Source organism: Adiantum capillus-veneris, chromosome 6 (genome assembly GCF_014529385.1).
Source record: "Adiantum capillus-veneris isolate H3 chromosome 6, ASM1452938v2, whole genome shotgun sequence".
Classification (NCBI taxonomy): Eukaryota; Viridiplantae; Streptophyta; class Polypodiopsida; order Polypodiales; family Pteridaceae; genus Adiantum; species Adiantum capillus-veneris.
This window is the reverse complement of record NC_140936.1, coordinates 14258667-14273560: the sequence shown is the minus strand read 5'-3', so window position 1 is coordinate 14273560 and position 14894 is coordinate 14258667. Positions and strand designations below refer to the sequence as shown.

Genomic DNA, 14894 nt, shown 5'->3' with positions numbered 1-14894 from the left:
CCCGCCCGATGCGCGATGAAGTAAGGGTGGGAGTGGCTAATAAGTCCGGGTTGGAGGGCAAAGATACCTCAAATAAAATTCCAATAGGACCGGTATGCTTTCAGAAAACACACGCCTCATGCTCTGATACCACTGTCACAAGACGGGCACCACGTGCCAATAGAAAAGAACAGACTAAACAGACTTTTAACACTTCAATAACAATTGAACTGTAAGAGAGAGACGATACGCGACACAGAGAGTATTGGCCCCAAACCTTGGCGCCCCTTTCGGTATTTCTTTATATTGCATCAACACAGTACAAGCCGGTACTCCAGACTCTGCACCTTCTCCAGGAAGCATACAAGAGAATGAGCCCTAGCCTCATATTTAAAGGCCCTTGGCCTAAAAAGCAATTACATGAAAAGCCTTCAAACTCAAAAGCATCTGGCCCAACAACAAAGCCAAAAAGTTGCCAGCGTAAATCACGGAATTCCGTACAACTACCACTCATCACCCAGCACAACACGCGGAAATCCGTACAGCCTACCACGTCATCATGCCTACGCAATTTTCGGAAATCTACCACGTCATCAATTTTTGCGTGTGTGCGGGTCCTACTTTATATTAATCCTTTGTCACTTGGGGCCCATCGGACGGGGTCCCCATAAGTTGGTAGTAATTCTTCTTCTGTTACTTGTTCTTCTTAGGGTTTAGGCCCCTCGGCCGGCATCTGTAAGTTGGCTCCATTCTTTAGGCTTTGAGACGTCAGCAGTTTGTTACACCTGGCACGTACTCTCTGGGGTGGAATTCCGCCACTCCGTGTCGCATGTCGTCTCTCTCTCAGTTCAGTTGTTATTGAAGTGCCAAAAGTCTGTTCAATCCGTTCTTTTCTATTGGCACGTGGTGCCTGTCTTGTGACAGTACGCATCATCTTTGTGCACAGTTTCTGGACAGCCGCCCCTTCCCGACTCCCCCCCCCCCCCAAATCCATGCCCACACACATGTGCTTTTTTCCCTGCTGAGATGGTGAAGAAGGCCATTGCCAAGATGAGGACTGGGAGAGCATATGATCATGATGGCTTAGTGGCTAAGCATTTCGTGCATGCCAGAGATCTACTAGCGGAGCTTCTAGCAGTTATGTTTAACCGTGCCATGTGCGAGGGCTTGCCTGATACTTGGAGCCTATCTATGATTGTAGCTATCAAATCAGGAGACCCTATGGAGCCTGGAAATTATCGCACTACCATGATTGGACACACATTGGCACGGTTGTACACATCCATTCTTGAGTAGCAACTGAGTAGATGGGCAATTGGGCAGAGAGAGGGAATGCGTGCAGTTGGGCAGGCAGGGTTCAGGAGAGGTTTTTCTACTCTTGACCATATATTGACACTTAGGGCCATCATCGAGGAGGGTAGATCCTGTGGGAGACGGATCTATAGTAGCTTTGTGGACTTCCGCAAAGCATTTGACACAGTACCCAGAGCTAGATTGATGCGTAGATTACACGAGATGGGAGTACCCACAGAGCTCATTTGGGGGGATCATAGCATTGTACAGATCAGTAGTAGGGCATGTACGCACCTCAGAGGGTCTATCTACACCGGTTCACTCCACTATTGGGGTGAAACAGGGCTGCCCACTCTCTCCTACTCTATTTGGTATGTATGTGGATGAGGTTTCTGACTACATTGAGAGAGATGGTGATAGAGGTGTACCGCTCGTAGGGACAAGGATTCCGCTATTGTTATATGCTGATGATATTGTGTTGATCTCCGACTCTCCAGAGGGGATGCAACGTCACTTGGATGCTTTGCATAGGTTTGCCCATGAAAGTGATTTGCCTGTCAACCTTGGTAAAACCAAGGTCATGGTATTTATTACCACCCCACAGTGGATCAAAAGATCAACGCCCGCATTCACATACGGCCAGGAGACAGTGGAATATACAGATGCTTACACGTGGTTTTTAGTGAACCAGCATTTTCATTGAGGAGAGCAGCAGAGACTAGATTGACCAGAGCCCATTTGGCATTGGGGAGACTGGAGAGGATGTGTTCACAAGTTCAGTTTCAGGAGCCTCGGACGAAGCTCTGGCTCTTTGACACTTTGGTGGCTTCTGCATTGCTCTATGGAGATGAGATATAGAAGCCTTCATTGGATCATCACGGGAGGACAGGTCGCACTGATGGATGGGGGGACATGGAGAAGCCTCTCGTCTCTACGATCTCACGGCTCATTATAGCCAAGGCTTCAGTACCACGTGCCATTATCCGAGCAAAGCTAGCTGGCCCCCACTAGTGGTTGAGGCGCTCACCAGATCTGTCTCCTTCATACACCACATGTGGGAACGTCCCAGAGACAGATATGCCCGCCTTGCACTAGAGTCCTCTCGACAGTTAGCCATGTAGGGAGATACAACATGTTGGTATGGGGAGATGACATCATGGTTCCACGCGCATGGGTTCAGTATAGACAGATTGCCCCTCTTCCAGTACTCACGGGATGCACCCTCTCAGACTCTTACACAGTCCGAGATCACTAGGCTCATCCGCCAGCAGCTGCCTCAGCTAGACACCAGGAGGACATGGATATAGCTAGCACAAGCTGGGCATGAAGATGGCTTTCTACAGAGAGCATCTTCTCCAGCTTACAGCGGACGGTTTTGTGACGAGGCCCAGATACATGGACACCCACTTGTCTCATGGGATACAGTGTGCTATTGGCTAGATACGCACATCTTCACGCCAGCTGCGGATCGAGACTGGGAGAGAGGTGTGAAGGGTGGGGGGGGGGGAGGGGGGCTTCACTTCATACGGGGGTTCATTTTTTCTTCCCTTTTCTTGTTTTAATTGATCGAAAGTTTCCTTATCTAAGAATCTATTAACTCTAGGATGCAGACCTTTTGCACAGCTAAACTATATTTAAAAGAGGTGAGAGGAATCCACTCGTCCAACACTATCAAAGCGGAAGGTACCATGATGATCTCTCTGATCAAACCAACTTTCCCAAGGCAACATTAAGCTGAGACTCATACAAGTGTGACAACTGTCTAAAATCTATAAAATTGATGGCCTCCACCAACGTTTGCCCATGGAAGGCATCAAACTCAATCTCCCCCGCCCAAGAGAACACATGAAACATCTGCAATCTGAATCTAATCATATAAGTCTTTCTCGACCAAGAAAGGTCGACGGGCCCCATCTTGCAAAAAGCTGCAAAATGAAAATATCACACGTAGAGGCCCATCCCTCAAGGGTTCAGCAAATCTCCATATAGACCACAAGCAATAGATGGCACCGATGTCTTTATGACAGGTTCTAGGGTTAGAGTTTTTGCATCGAGGTCATAGACGCATCTGATCCATGTGTTCGTTTGGCCAGTCACAAATTCACTCTCCCTAAGAAGGTGGTCCATGCCAATCTCTTGGTCAAAGCCAGAATCCTCCGTGTCGTGAACAACTCTCTCTACGTGGTATTTGCACATACAGTCGTTTGCATGATGCTAGGACATCTTAGTGACCTTAGGGTCTTGGACTACCTTGACTGAGTTTTACAAGAATTGGCCGAGGGGCCGAAAACCTAGAAGAAGAAGAAATAAATAAATATCAACTTATGAAGTCTTGCCGAGGGGGCCTAAAATTATAAAAAGGGACCCCACTTATAAAAAATTGTGAAGAGCATGATGACGTGGCAGCTATACGGACGCCTGCAAATTGCATTGGCTGATGACGTGCCAACTGTACAGAAATTCTGCAACTTAATGCTGGCAGTTTTATGTAGTTTTGAGCGCTAGCTTTTGGGACCAGATGATTTTAGACTTCATGCTTTTCAAGTTAAATGCTTTTGGGGCTCTAATTTTAGCATCCCTTGTACTCTTTATAAGTGCCCCTAGGGTCAGTCTTTCAGGCATCTCGACGCAAAGCTGGAAGATTTGTTCCAACAGGAGTTGTATCCTTTACAAATCAGTGAATATAGAAATACTGAAAGGGGCGCCAGGCTTTAGCGCCAGTACATCTAGGGGCGGAATTCTGCCACTCCACGTGTACCCGTGTGGAGTCTCTATTTCTCTGTTATTTCAGTTGTTTTGAAGTACTAAAGTGTTGCCAAGTGCGTAGATTGCCGCTTTGTCTATCCTTCCGTCCAATCGCTCGCCAGGAGTGATCACAGTCTTAGTCTGCACTGAACACATCACAAGTATGACAAAGATAGCTCCATCTGCCTCAACATATCAGCCAACAAAATAAATGTGCAAATAACTCTAGAAAAGCAATTTTTATAGGATATTTCAGATCCTGCCATCTTGCTCAATAGCAGCTAATGTAAAATCCTCATAGCAGGGTACCAAAAAAATCAATCTATCCACAATAGTGAGATGAGACTGGGGGACCAATATAGAGCCAAGCTCCCCTGATGAGAGAATGGCAATGAAAGTACCTCTACCCAACAAAAAGATGTCCTCCACTTGACCCTGATCCACGGTGGCTAATGACATAATTAGTCATTCCTGGATTTTAACTCGGGTGTAGGAACATCCCACAAGTTGCCCGACGATGCCTCTTGAGAGAGAATCTCAATAGTCACTAATCTTCTGTTGAAAGTATTCAGATATGGTCATAGACAGTGCCATACCACACGAGAGAGAAGCAGAGTCAATACTCCAAACCTGTCGTCACCCCAGCCCAACTCACCCCTCAACCAAGCTCAAAGTGTGAGTGTGTGAGTGCACGCACACACATCCCGTGTGTACGCGCATGCGGCGGTGAAATACTCGGCCCAACAGGCCACCAGCAGTAGCAAGTCGTGGCAGAAAGGGGAGGGGTAATGGATGATGCAAAAATTGTTACAAGCAGCGGCTACGCAACAGGGACGGAAAAATGCAGGCTAAAGGGAAATACAAGTGCAAGTGCAAGTGCTGGCGGGTAACACAGATTGTAGAAAATTCACAGGCAGGATATGCACACACACACACACACCCATAAGCGCACATTAGTTTAAGGGTCTGCTAAAATTGCTGAGTCTCGATAAATTAACAACCTAGGTATATTTTAAAGAGAATTTTAAAAAAATTTATAGATCTGGCAGATTTTTGTGGTTCTCCCAAAATTGGAAAAAGAAAATCAGTGAGGCTACATACAACAAAAGCAAAAAAGTAAGATGCCTTCGCTGCTTTCCTTCAATACCTGTAAAATTCCTTTCAAGAGACCAGGTGCATCGTTTGGAAAACACTGAAATGAGAACAAGCGAAATATCATTGTCTGTAACTAGTTACTGCGAGATGAGTTTCGATCTGAAACTCTTTACATTAAAATGTCATCCTATTTTCAGAAACTCCAGAGTTGCACATACTTCACAAAGTACTACCTAGCCTAGCTACCTAAACAACCAAACAAATAATTCTTTTTATCATAGGATGTGCAAGAAATTCAAGTTCATTATATTCACATAGTAGCCGTTATTGCACCAAATGCAGGTACATGATGAAGAATACTAAATACTGTAAATCTAAATCAGAAAACCCTTGCTACCATAAGCATGCTAAGCTGGTAGTTCAGCTGAGAAGCAAACACATTAAAGAGAAACACCAGACCTTAGCCGACAAAAGGCCTTCGTGTTATTAGGAAGGTTTTGAAGAGCTAAAACACACATTCTGTACTGACCAGTACCTGAATGAGCATCTCCACAACAGGAAGAGAGCACATCATGCCTTTTTCATTTACATTTCCAATTACACCCTCCAGAATATGCACCACAGATGCCGAATGCAGCTGCAAAAAACCAGATCCAGCCAGAAGAATATAGCTGGCAATAATTTTCATGGCTACCTGCATTAAGTAAAGGCCAAAGGAAGAATTGCTAAAGATGATTCTCAACAACCTGACCTTAAGCGAGAACAAAAAAACTTGTGATAGTTGAGTGGCAACAAAACACAAAATGATCAACCAAGACCTGAAGATGCTCAGAATTCCTGTCCATTACTGCAACAAGATGCGGAAACAATGCCATAAGCTGGGGAGTTATTGCCGGTGCATGTTTTAACGAAATCTGCCACAGCTGCAGCCATAAATCAACCACGTAAACTTATGCTCAGAAAATGAGCTGTTGTTGTGGATTGTGACCCAGACTTACAGTAAGATGAAGATAACCAAGCAGTTCAGAAACCATAGAAAATGTTAAAGCATTTTAGTTGTGTACAATATTTAATGGAGTATAACTAAATCAACGCATTAATACTCCTCACAAGCAAAAATCTGATGCTACAAGTTTAAAGAATAACCTCCGAAGCATTGACCCTTCTGCAATACCTGTAAGCCATCTTCCAGCATATTGAGCTCATCTGGTTGATTTATGTTTGTGCTGTAGTCTAAAATTGGAAACAGAAACTCATAGCAGACTGTGGATCGTGGCCCTAGTGCAGAGATAAGGCGTTGCAATGCCACCATGACCTGTATTCGCAGGAGGCTTTGACCATCTGAGTCTTGCCATACCTGAAACAGATCATCAGTACTGATCTAAAACTGAAAAGAAGCAAAAACTGTCATGATCAAATATGTAATAACCTTGCCTGAGGAAGAAAGGAAATCAGACTTTTTGTGCTTGGAAGAATGCTTTCTCCAAGACGATCAATCAGCAACGAAACAAGATTAAGAACCTGCAACTGTATGCCAACATAGAGCTGGTCATATTTTGGCCCACATGCAAGAAAATATCAAGGTCCCAAACACATTCATTGTTAGGTTTTGTGAAAATAATGCAAGTCAAAATGAGGTTATATTTTTAAAACGGGACTTCCAATTACTAATAGCTACTAAGGACTCTGACTCTATAATGATACCTAAGTTCATACCAAGACCGAGGACGGCCACCACCAATGATTACAATGAGAGCATTGGCCAAACAGCTAAAGCTTATTCGCATGCAGATGTATGTGTATATGTATGTGTATGTAAGGATGTGTCTCTGTGCATGCCGATATGTACTGCAGCAGCATGCATATGTACGTCTCTACCAGCATAAGTAAACGAGAGCCTGGATGACAATGCATGTGTACATGTAAATATAGTGTGTAATGCATGGCTGGTTACAGATGCTTTGCTGAATGGATGCAATATTTGGCTCTGGCATTACAAGTAAACATGCATAGAACGACCCATGTACAGATATATAACTTCATGAAGTCAGAAGGGCCTAAACCAATGACCTATAAAAAGGGTTAAAACCTTTGCACAAATCACACAATCAAGAGACAAACATGCAGGCGCGGACACACACACACACACCATCCATAATCAACTTACATGGGTACGACACATGCATACTCACATGTGCTCATCAGTACAATGCAAAGAAAGAACAGAAGTACGTACCTTGGAGTCAAATTCTTGTGCACGATTCATAAACTGAAATAATCGTTCCAAGCATGCCGAAACAAACCTTGCAAAATCTCTCTCATAAAAGTGAATGTCGTCTATAAGATGACTCAAGGAACGGCAGGCTGCAAGCTACAAAACAGAAGTTTAACCCATCACTTCCATGCCATTAACAGACTCCCAATCACTACTGCATTACAGCTTCATAAATACAGATTACTGCAACTAGAACACCTCATTCATATTATCTCTTCCTCCTCTGAAAAACAGACAGACAAAGCCATTGTACTAGGACCTGATCTCCACCTCAATTATAGGAGGGGCTCATATAACTAAACATGAAAGAATGCAATCGGAACCAGGTTTTCTTTTTGCCTTCTTTATACTTGTTCTGTTTTAGTGTCCAAGTACACTTTTATGTCCTATTTAGTTCCATAATGGGTTAATACTTTTGAGGCCCCTTGGCATGATTTGATAATTAAAAATTCTGAAGATTCTGACAAAAATTATTCTTTTGAAATATATGGACCCTTCAACCTTGTTGATAAGTCTTCAGGAGATGCAAAAGAGGAGGGTTTTAATCATGACAATTTAATCATCTCAAACTATCCATTAGAGTGGGTTTTAGAGTGGTACCCTTGTTGAGTGCTCTTCAAAAGAGTGGCTAGTCATTTTTGTATCAAACTGGAAGTGGAAAATTAAGCCAATCCCATTTGCTTCTTCGAATTTTTAGGACCCATTAAAAAACTTATTTAGAAACCTCGAGCTTAGTCCATTAATGGTTTTGGTCCCTTTGTAAAACATTAAATAGTGAAGTAATAGCCTCTAAGTGCTCCGTAACTAACCAATAACTTGCATTGTGATAAGCTATAGTCCAACCATTTAACAAACATATCTGTCCGCATAGCAAAACCCTAATTTTTCAAGATGGAAAAATTTCATATTCATTTGTGTCAAAATGTCAGGCTCAATGACTACATGAATTTTGGCTTTTGTAGCATTGTCAAGTTCTAAACTCTTTAAAAGATCTTTAGAGATTCCTAAAACAAAGAAAGCCGCAAAAAGCGTGCTTTTTATGCTTTTTAGTGAGTAAACAAGAAAATTCTTCGGTAAATTTGATGGTTCTCCATGTTCCAGCACCCATGCGCGTCAGTCAAACAACAATCAACACTGGTCAATCCCATCAAACTACAGTCAAAAGATCTTGTTGTCTTAATTCACCATCTCCTATCTTGTAAATGTCAAAAATATCTTCCTCTTTCAAAAGTCCTTCAAATCATCTGATTTTACCCTCTCCTCTTAAGTCTCTGGACTCTTCACTTGAATGGAAAAGTTTTCTCTGCAACGTCACATAGAGATTGGATCATGCTTGCTTGCACCAGGCAAGAAAAATAATGAGCTCTAATACCATTGTTACCAATTTCCACTGGTGATTGGATTTATTAACATCTAAAGGTAGTACAATCTCCTTCGATCGAATAATCAGAATGGGAGAAAAGAAGATGGTGAAGCAAGGAACTCATGCTAATGTAGCGCCTCCAATTGCATAATTTTTTGAAAAATCTTGGTACAAAAATAGAACTCGCTGCTGCAAATCCCAATGCTGTGTCATCCACTGTCACGATTGTGACTATGTTAACAGCAATACATCTCTTCCTAGTTGCAGATACGCGAAGTGCCATGCCAAGGAGGACCCTTGCGCTTAGATGGTCACACCCCTTCGCCCAAGAGACGTGCCTCTTCGCCAAAAGCCACACTCCTTCAACGACTCGTCACACCCCTTCGCTCTACGAGTGCAACTCTTCGCCCAATGGTTGAAGCTCTTCGCCGAAAGGATGTGTCTTTACGTATACGTATAAAATCGTGTCTCTTCACCAAGAGACATGTCTTTTCATTTGTGTCTCTTCGTCTCCTATATAAGGAGCCCTTGTATCACATTCATTCAATCAATCAAACACAGAGTCTTTTGAGTCTTTCTTTGAGTTCAGTTTCTTAAGTCTTAATCATGAGTTTAAATACTTAATACAGGATTAGTACCTAGAATCCTCACATCCACATTGTACACCTGTGATTTTGGTAGCTCCTCTAGGAACTCTTATTGTCAGATGCAACGGAATTGCAATGGTGAAGATCTAGGTTTTACACTTCCACAATTCTTTACTTCTTTCCTTGCATTAATGATTGCTTCTTAGCATGAATGATGGTTCCTTTTATTTCCCTAAAGAGAGGAAATGAGAGAGAGAAATGAAATGAAATGAAATGTTATATTATCGTCTTCAGAAGGCCAGAATGACCTGTGAGACCAGAAAGTTACAATGTGGTGGATCTGATATAAAGTCAAAGTAACAAAATGACAAAATAAAATAACACAATAAAATGCTATGGAATCGAAACAGTTAGGCGTGATCTAAGCAACTAGGTGGGATAGCTAAGTCACAGATCACAAAAGATCTAGCATCGGTCGCTGACAGATCTCATCAATCTCCTCCATGGTCAATAGCCTGATCGGACATCGTGCATGTTGGGCCAGAGTGATCCGAATCCTCTCATGCAGCCTCCGTCGATGCTGTGTAGTCCTCCGCAGTCGTGGGCGTCTGGATCTCCCTAGCTCGGTCGCTCAGTCGATCAGTGTGCCTCTGGTGTGAGGTAGCAAGCTCTCCTGTGTTAGTAGCTCCTCCAGGTGTCCAGTGTCTGCTCTAAAGAAGTCTGTGATCCGTCTCTAAGACTGGCTGGCCTCTCCCCTCATCAAGCTCTCTCTGTGTCTGCACAACTCGAGCAAAAACAAACCCAATGTCACGTGACCCATCCAACCCTATGTGTCCGTGGACAAGCTACAGCATGACCAAGGTTCAGTTCAGTCAAGTCAGTCTAGAATAGGAAATGATCTGGCACTTTTGTGAGTCTGTTCGTAGACCGTGCATGTCCAGACTCTTAGATTAGATGCATATCCTCTGGTTGCACACAGCATGACCATCAGATTCCACTCAAATCCCATCAGTAGCATTTTTATAGTGCATAGACCTATTTTCCCTATTTTTGACGTTTTCCACTTATTATTTTTAAGTGACTTTTGTTAGAAAGTAGGTAGGGCAAATTGAGTAAGTTCGTATATAAGCAAACCTAAGCTAGCACTTTCTGGCAGAAGAGGCAGCAGGAACCAAAGTTCAACAGGCACCTTCTCAGCAAGACCCCCCACATCAACAGAGCTAGCGTTTTTGTATCTGCAAGGACCTAGCGTTTTCATCCACAGGCAGCCTGGCGTTTCTTGCACAGCAGATCAGCCCCAGCAGCAACAAGACAGATCAAGCAACCTAGCATTTTGCATTTGCAGGCCAACCGACAGTAGCAGGACAATTTTCAGCCCTAGCGTTTTTGCATCAACATGACCCCTTAGCGTTTTGCAGATTCATCGCGACGGAACCTCAGTAAGCACGAGTGCTTTCAGTTTTCAGCAGTCAACCATCACAGTAGAAGTTCCGAACCTCGCAAATCTCACCTTCCCGCAGCAGATCCTCGCCGCACGGTCAGATCCAGCGAAGTTTGCAGATTCAGCCGGAAATTCAGCGCGTCATCGTCGCCATCGACATCGTCACCGACATAGAGTCAGAATTCAGCAGATAAAGATTTGCAGATTTCAGCCATTAGCATTTCCAAATTTCAGCCCGTCTCATCGTCATCCTCATCGTCGTCGACATCGTCGGCAAGTCCAAGCATTGTAGAGATTTGTGCAATCAATAGTAGACCGCTCTCGCCATAGAGAGTGGGGCCTTCGGAGGAGGGTTTGACAACATTCTGGTGTCGTATTCTCTTCTCTCTCTATCTCTCAGTCTCAGCACCTTCATTCACAATGTTCATCCACTTTGTTTGTGATCACTTGCACTCTGTCATTAAAGAACGGAAGGCTCTCCCTTCCCTAAGTAAAAGGAACCTTGAGCACACTTCGGAGCACTCATCTTGAACAAAGTTCAACATTCACTTCCGCTGCACCTTACACCCAAGCATCTCTGATCCTCGTACCGCATGACTCTAGAGAGTGGTCCGAATCCCTCTCTGAACAAGCAGTGGAAGTGGCCGCGTATCTCGTAGTAGACGGGGCAGTGGCATGTGTAGCGCAACTCTGTCTCTGGCTCCAGGCAGGTCACACAGGAGGCATGTCCTAGCCTCTGCTGGTACTCTGTTGTATCTCCCAGTCTCGATCCGCAACTGGTGTGAAGATGTGCGTATCTGGCCAATAGCACATCGTATCCCGTGAGACAAGTGGGTGTCCTTGTATCTGGGTCTCGTCACAAAACCATCCTCCGTAAGCTGGAGAAGATGCTCTCTGTAGAAAGCCATCTTCGTGCCCAGCTCCTGTGCTAGTTGTATCCATGTGTTCCTGGTGTCTAGTTGAGTCAAGTCCTGGCGGATGAGCCAGGTGATCTCAGACTGTGTGAGAGTCAGAGAGGGTGCATCCAGTGATGTCACGATTGTGACTATGTTAACAGCAATACATCTACTCCTAGTTGCAGATACGCGAAGTGCCTTTTTACTTTTTACTTTTTACTTTTTTGGGCTAGAGCCGGTAAGCCAGCAAGGAGCTGCCTTTGCTTCGCGTGCGCGCAAACGAGTCAAAGACAAATTACCTTGCGGACTTGCCGACAAAGGGAAAAGCGCTTCCATGCCGTATCGTGGCATGTCAACGGGGAATGGAAGCAAGTTTCCCCCTCGGGGGAGTAAAAAGTCTTTTCATGCCATGTTAGTCAGTCCATGTTCCCTTGTTAGTCACGCCACCCGAGGGTAACGTCGGGAAATCACCAAACGAATTCAATGATGCATTTAAGGACCAAGGCTGAGAGAGAGGGACAAACCCTTGTAACTCACAGACCGTATTGAATCTTGCCCAGGTACTCCAGGATTTTCGCCTGGTAGAAAAAGGCCCCCGTCCAGCGGATGTCCGGTAGGACTGCCATACCCAAGGTGGGCGTCGGCTCAAAGGAGGCATCCCGATCCGGCCAACCATGGTCACCAAGGCCCGCTCGGAAAGCCCCAGGACCATGTTAGGCGGGACCGCACCGTACGCAATAACTACAAGCCCTACGAGCTTTCAACACCCTCACGGGCCAGAGCATTGTAGTATCGCGGTACGGCCCCGCAGAGGAATGCTGCAACGTTATCCGCATAGGCACTCCTCAGCTGCGGTCCACGACGACCATGCCATGCCAAGGAGGACCCCTACGTTTGGATGGTCACACCTCTTCGCCCAAGAGACGTGCCTCTTCGCCAAAATCCACACTCCTTCGACGATTGGTCACACCCCTTCGCTCTACGGGTGCGACTCTTCGCCCAATGGTTGTAGCTCTTCACCGAAAGGATGTGTCTTTACGTCTAAAGTCATGTCTCTTCACCAGGAGACATGTCTTTTCATTTATGTCTCTTTGTCTCCTATATAAGGAGCCCTTGTATCACACATTCAATCAATCAAACACAGAGTCTTCTAAGCCTTGTTTCTAAGTTCAGTTCAAGTTTCTTAAGTCTTAATCATGAGTTTAAGTACTTAATGAAGGATTAGTATCTAGAATCCTCACAGTGGTATCAAAGCAAATTTTTCTTCCCGGGACCCGAAGGTTGTGAGCCTCTCACCCTAGCCGCTACACTCTACCCTTCTCGGAGTTGCATGGAAGCAGAAGAACGGTGGTACACACACACTTGCGAGCATATGAGGTAACTTGATATTTTTCAGTTCTATAAATACAGAACAGCAGCACAGATGTGTGGGTGGCGTACCCGGTGAATTTATGCTGGTGACTCTTCACGTGTCCCATTCCTTGGGTGGTAACCCTTCGAGCCGCTCTCACACCCCTTCGTGTGAAAAGGCACGGACCCAGCAGGCAGCCACACCTTCGCCCATGCTCGTACCCTTTCCCGAAGGTGACATACCCCTTTGAATTTCTGAAAAGGCTGAATGCTGAAATTGCACCCAATCGCTCGCAGAACCCTTCGTATGAAAAGCCACCACCCCTCAAGCCGGTGATCGCACCTCTTCGTGGAGAGTCCTGCCCCTATGCGCAATTCGCTGGACTGCATCGCGCGGTTGCCGCACCCTTTCCCAAGCCTCACCCCTCCTTCACCAAGCGCTGGACTAAAACGTCACATGCAGCCATTCGCTGATGTTTTTTTTTCTTGCGCTGATTCATGAATCACGTTGCTGGGCATTTCTTTTGCGCTGATTTTTAATACACCAAGTGGCCTTTAATTTTAAAGAGCTTAAGTGGCCGGCCAAGCGTCATGTGAAAACACCCAATTCTTTAAAAAAAGCCCATGTGAACTCACTCACTTGATCATATAAACCCCCAAAAAAACTAACTTAAAAAAAACAAAGAGAAAACTCACTCTGCACCCGAAGTGGTAGTTCATTCGAGATTACTACCCGACCCCAAAGCCGGAACCCATTCAAAACAGAGTTTTCGCTTGTAACACTCGTCCCAGGACCTGTTCCTGACCTAGAACTTGCGCTTGTTCGAGTTCCTTTGAGACGTAACCATGCCAAATTCTCAGGATGGAGGTGGTCAATCTGACGATGCCCTTACTCTTATCAAGGAGCAGATGGCCACACTTTCCATAAGCCTCACATCACTTCACACTCGCTTGGATGAGATGCACACGGAAAACACTTCTCGAAGTCGACCTGTTGTTTCTGGAACTACTAAAGCAACATCTTCAACACCTTCTTCCGAAGCTTCAGTGGATGAACCAAACAAACCAGATCCAACTAAAGTGATAGACAATTGCGAACTTCAATTACTTTATAAAAATTTTAATACTGCACGGAAGAAGAAGCATGATGTAAACTGTCGGAACCGTATAATGGTCGCCGCGACAAGCGCATGCTGGACCAATGGCTGTTCAAAATGGAGGTTTACTTATCAAACACAGATTTCATCGAGAGTAAAAAAGTTGCACTTGCTAGTTCTCTGCTCAAGGACACAGCATTTCCTTGGTGGCAACGACGGGTTGCTAATGGTAAACACACACCTTCTTGGGATAAGTTCCGGCGTGCTAATCGCAAGGCGTTCGAACCTGCCAATGCGGATTTTCATGCCCGGTCCTCTCTTCGCCGCCTGAGCTAGATAGGTTCCTTGGCCGCGTACATCAAAGAGTTCCAAAGGCTAACTTTGGAGATAGAGACTCTTAGTCCCTCTGATAAACTTCAAAGCTTTATCAACGGACTCGAACCCAACCTGAAGGACGATGTGCACAAATACAACCCTACCACCTTGGATGCTGCAATTGCCTATGTGGAGCGTCTTGGCGATAATCGACGCCCTACACGGAATTTTCTCCCTGGTGATAGATCTTCAAACAACGCTCTCTTTTCACAGCGCGATCGCAGAGACAGCTATAGCCAAAGTCAACAACATCAGTCTCAGTTCAGACAGCAAGCAACGCAACCTTATTCAACTTCGAGGTTCTATTCTCAAGATCGACAATCTGAAAGCAGATCTTCTTCACATGTTCCTCCACTTGATCGTGATAAAGGACGTGATTTTTCTCAAGATCGGCATTC

At 44.8% G+C, this 14894-nt stretch overlaps 1 protein-coding gene across 1 annotated transcript in view; it reads right to left on the bottom strand.

Moving 5' to 3' along the window:
* Positions 1-14894, bottom strand: part of LOC147455173 (ARM repeat superfamily protein) — a 98040-nt gene that overhangs the window by 34394 nt on the left and 48752 nt on the right. The window contains exons 13-18 of the mRNA XM_086514008.1: positions 7349-7483; positions 6547-6639; positions 6287-6469; positions 5931-6035; positions 5648-5806; positions 5165-5209 (exon numbers count right to left, since the gene is read on the bottom strand). Coding sequence (XP_086370134.1) covers positions 5165-5209; positions 5648-5806; positions 5931-6035; positions 6287-6469; positions 6547-6639; positions 7349-7483 — 720 coding nt within the window. The remainder of the gene's footprint in view (positions 1-5164; positions 5210-5647; positions 5807-5930; positions 6036-6286; positions 6470-6546; positions 6640-7348; positions 7484-14894) is intronic.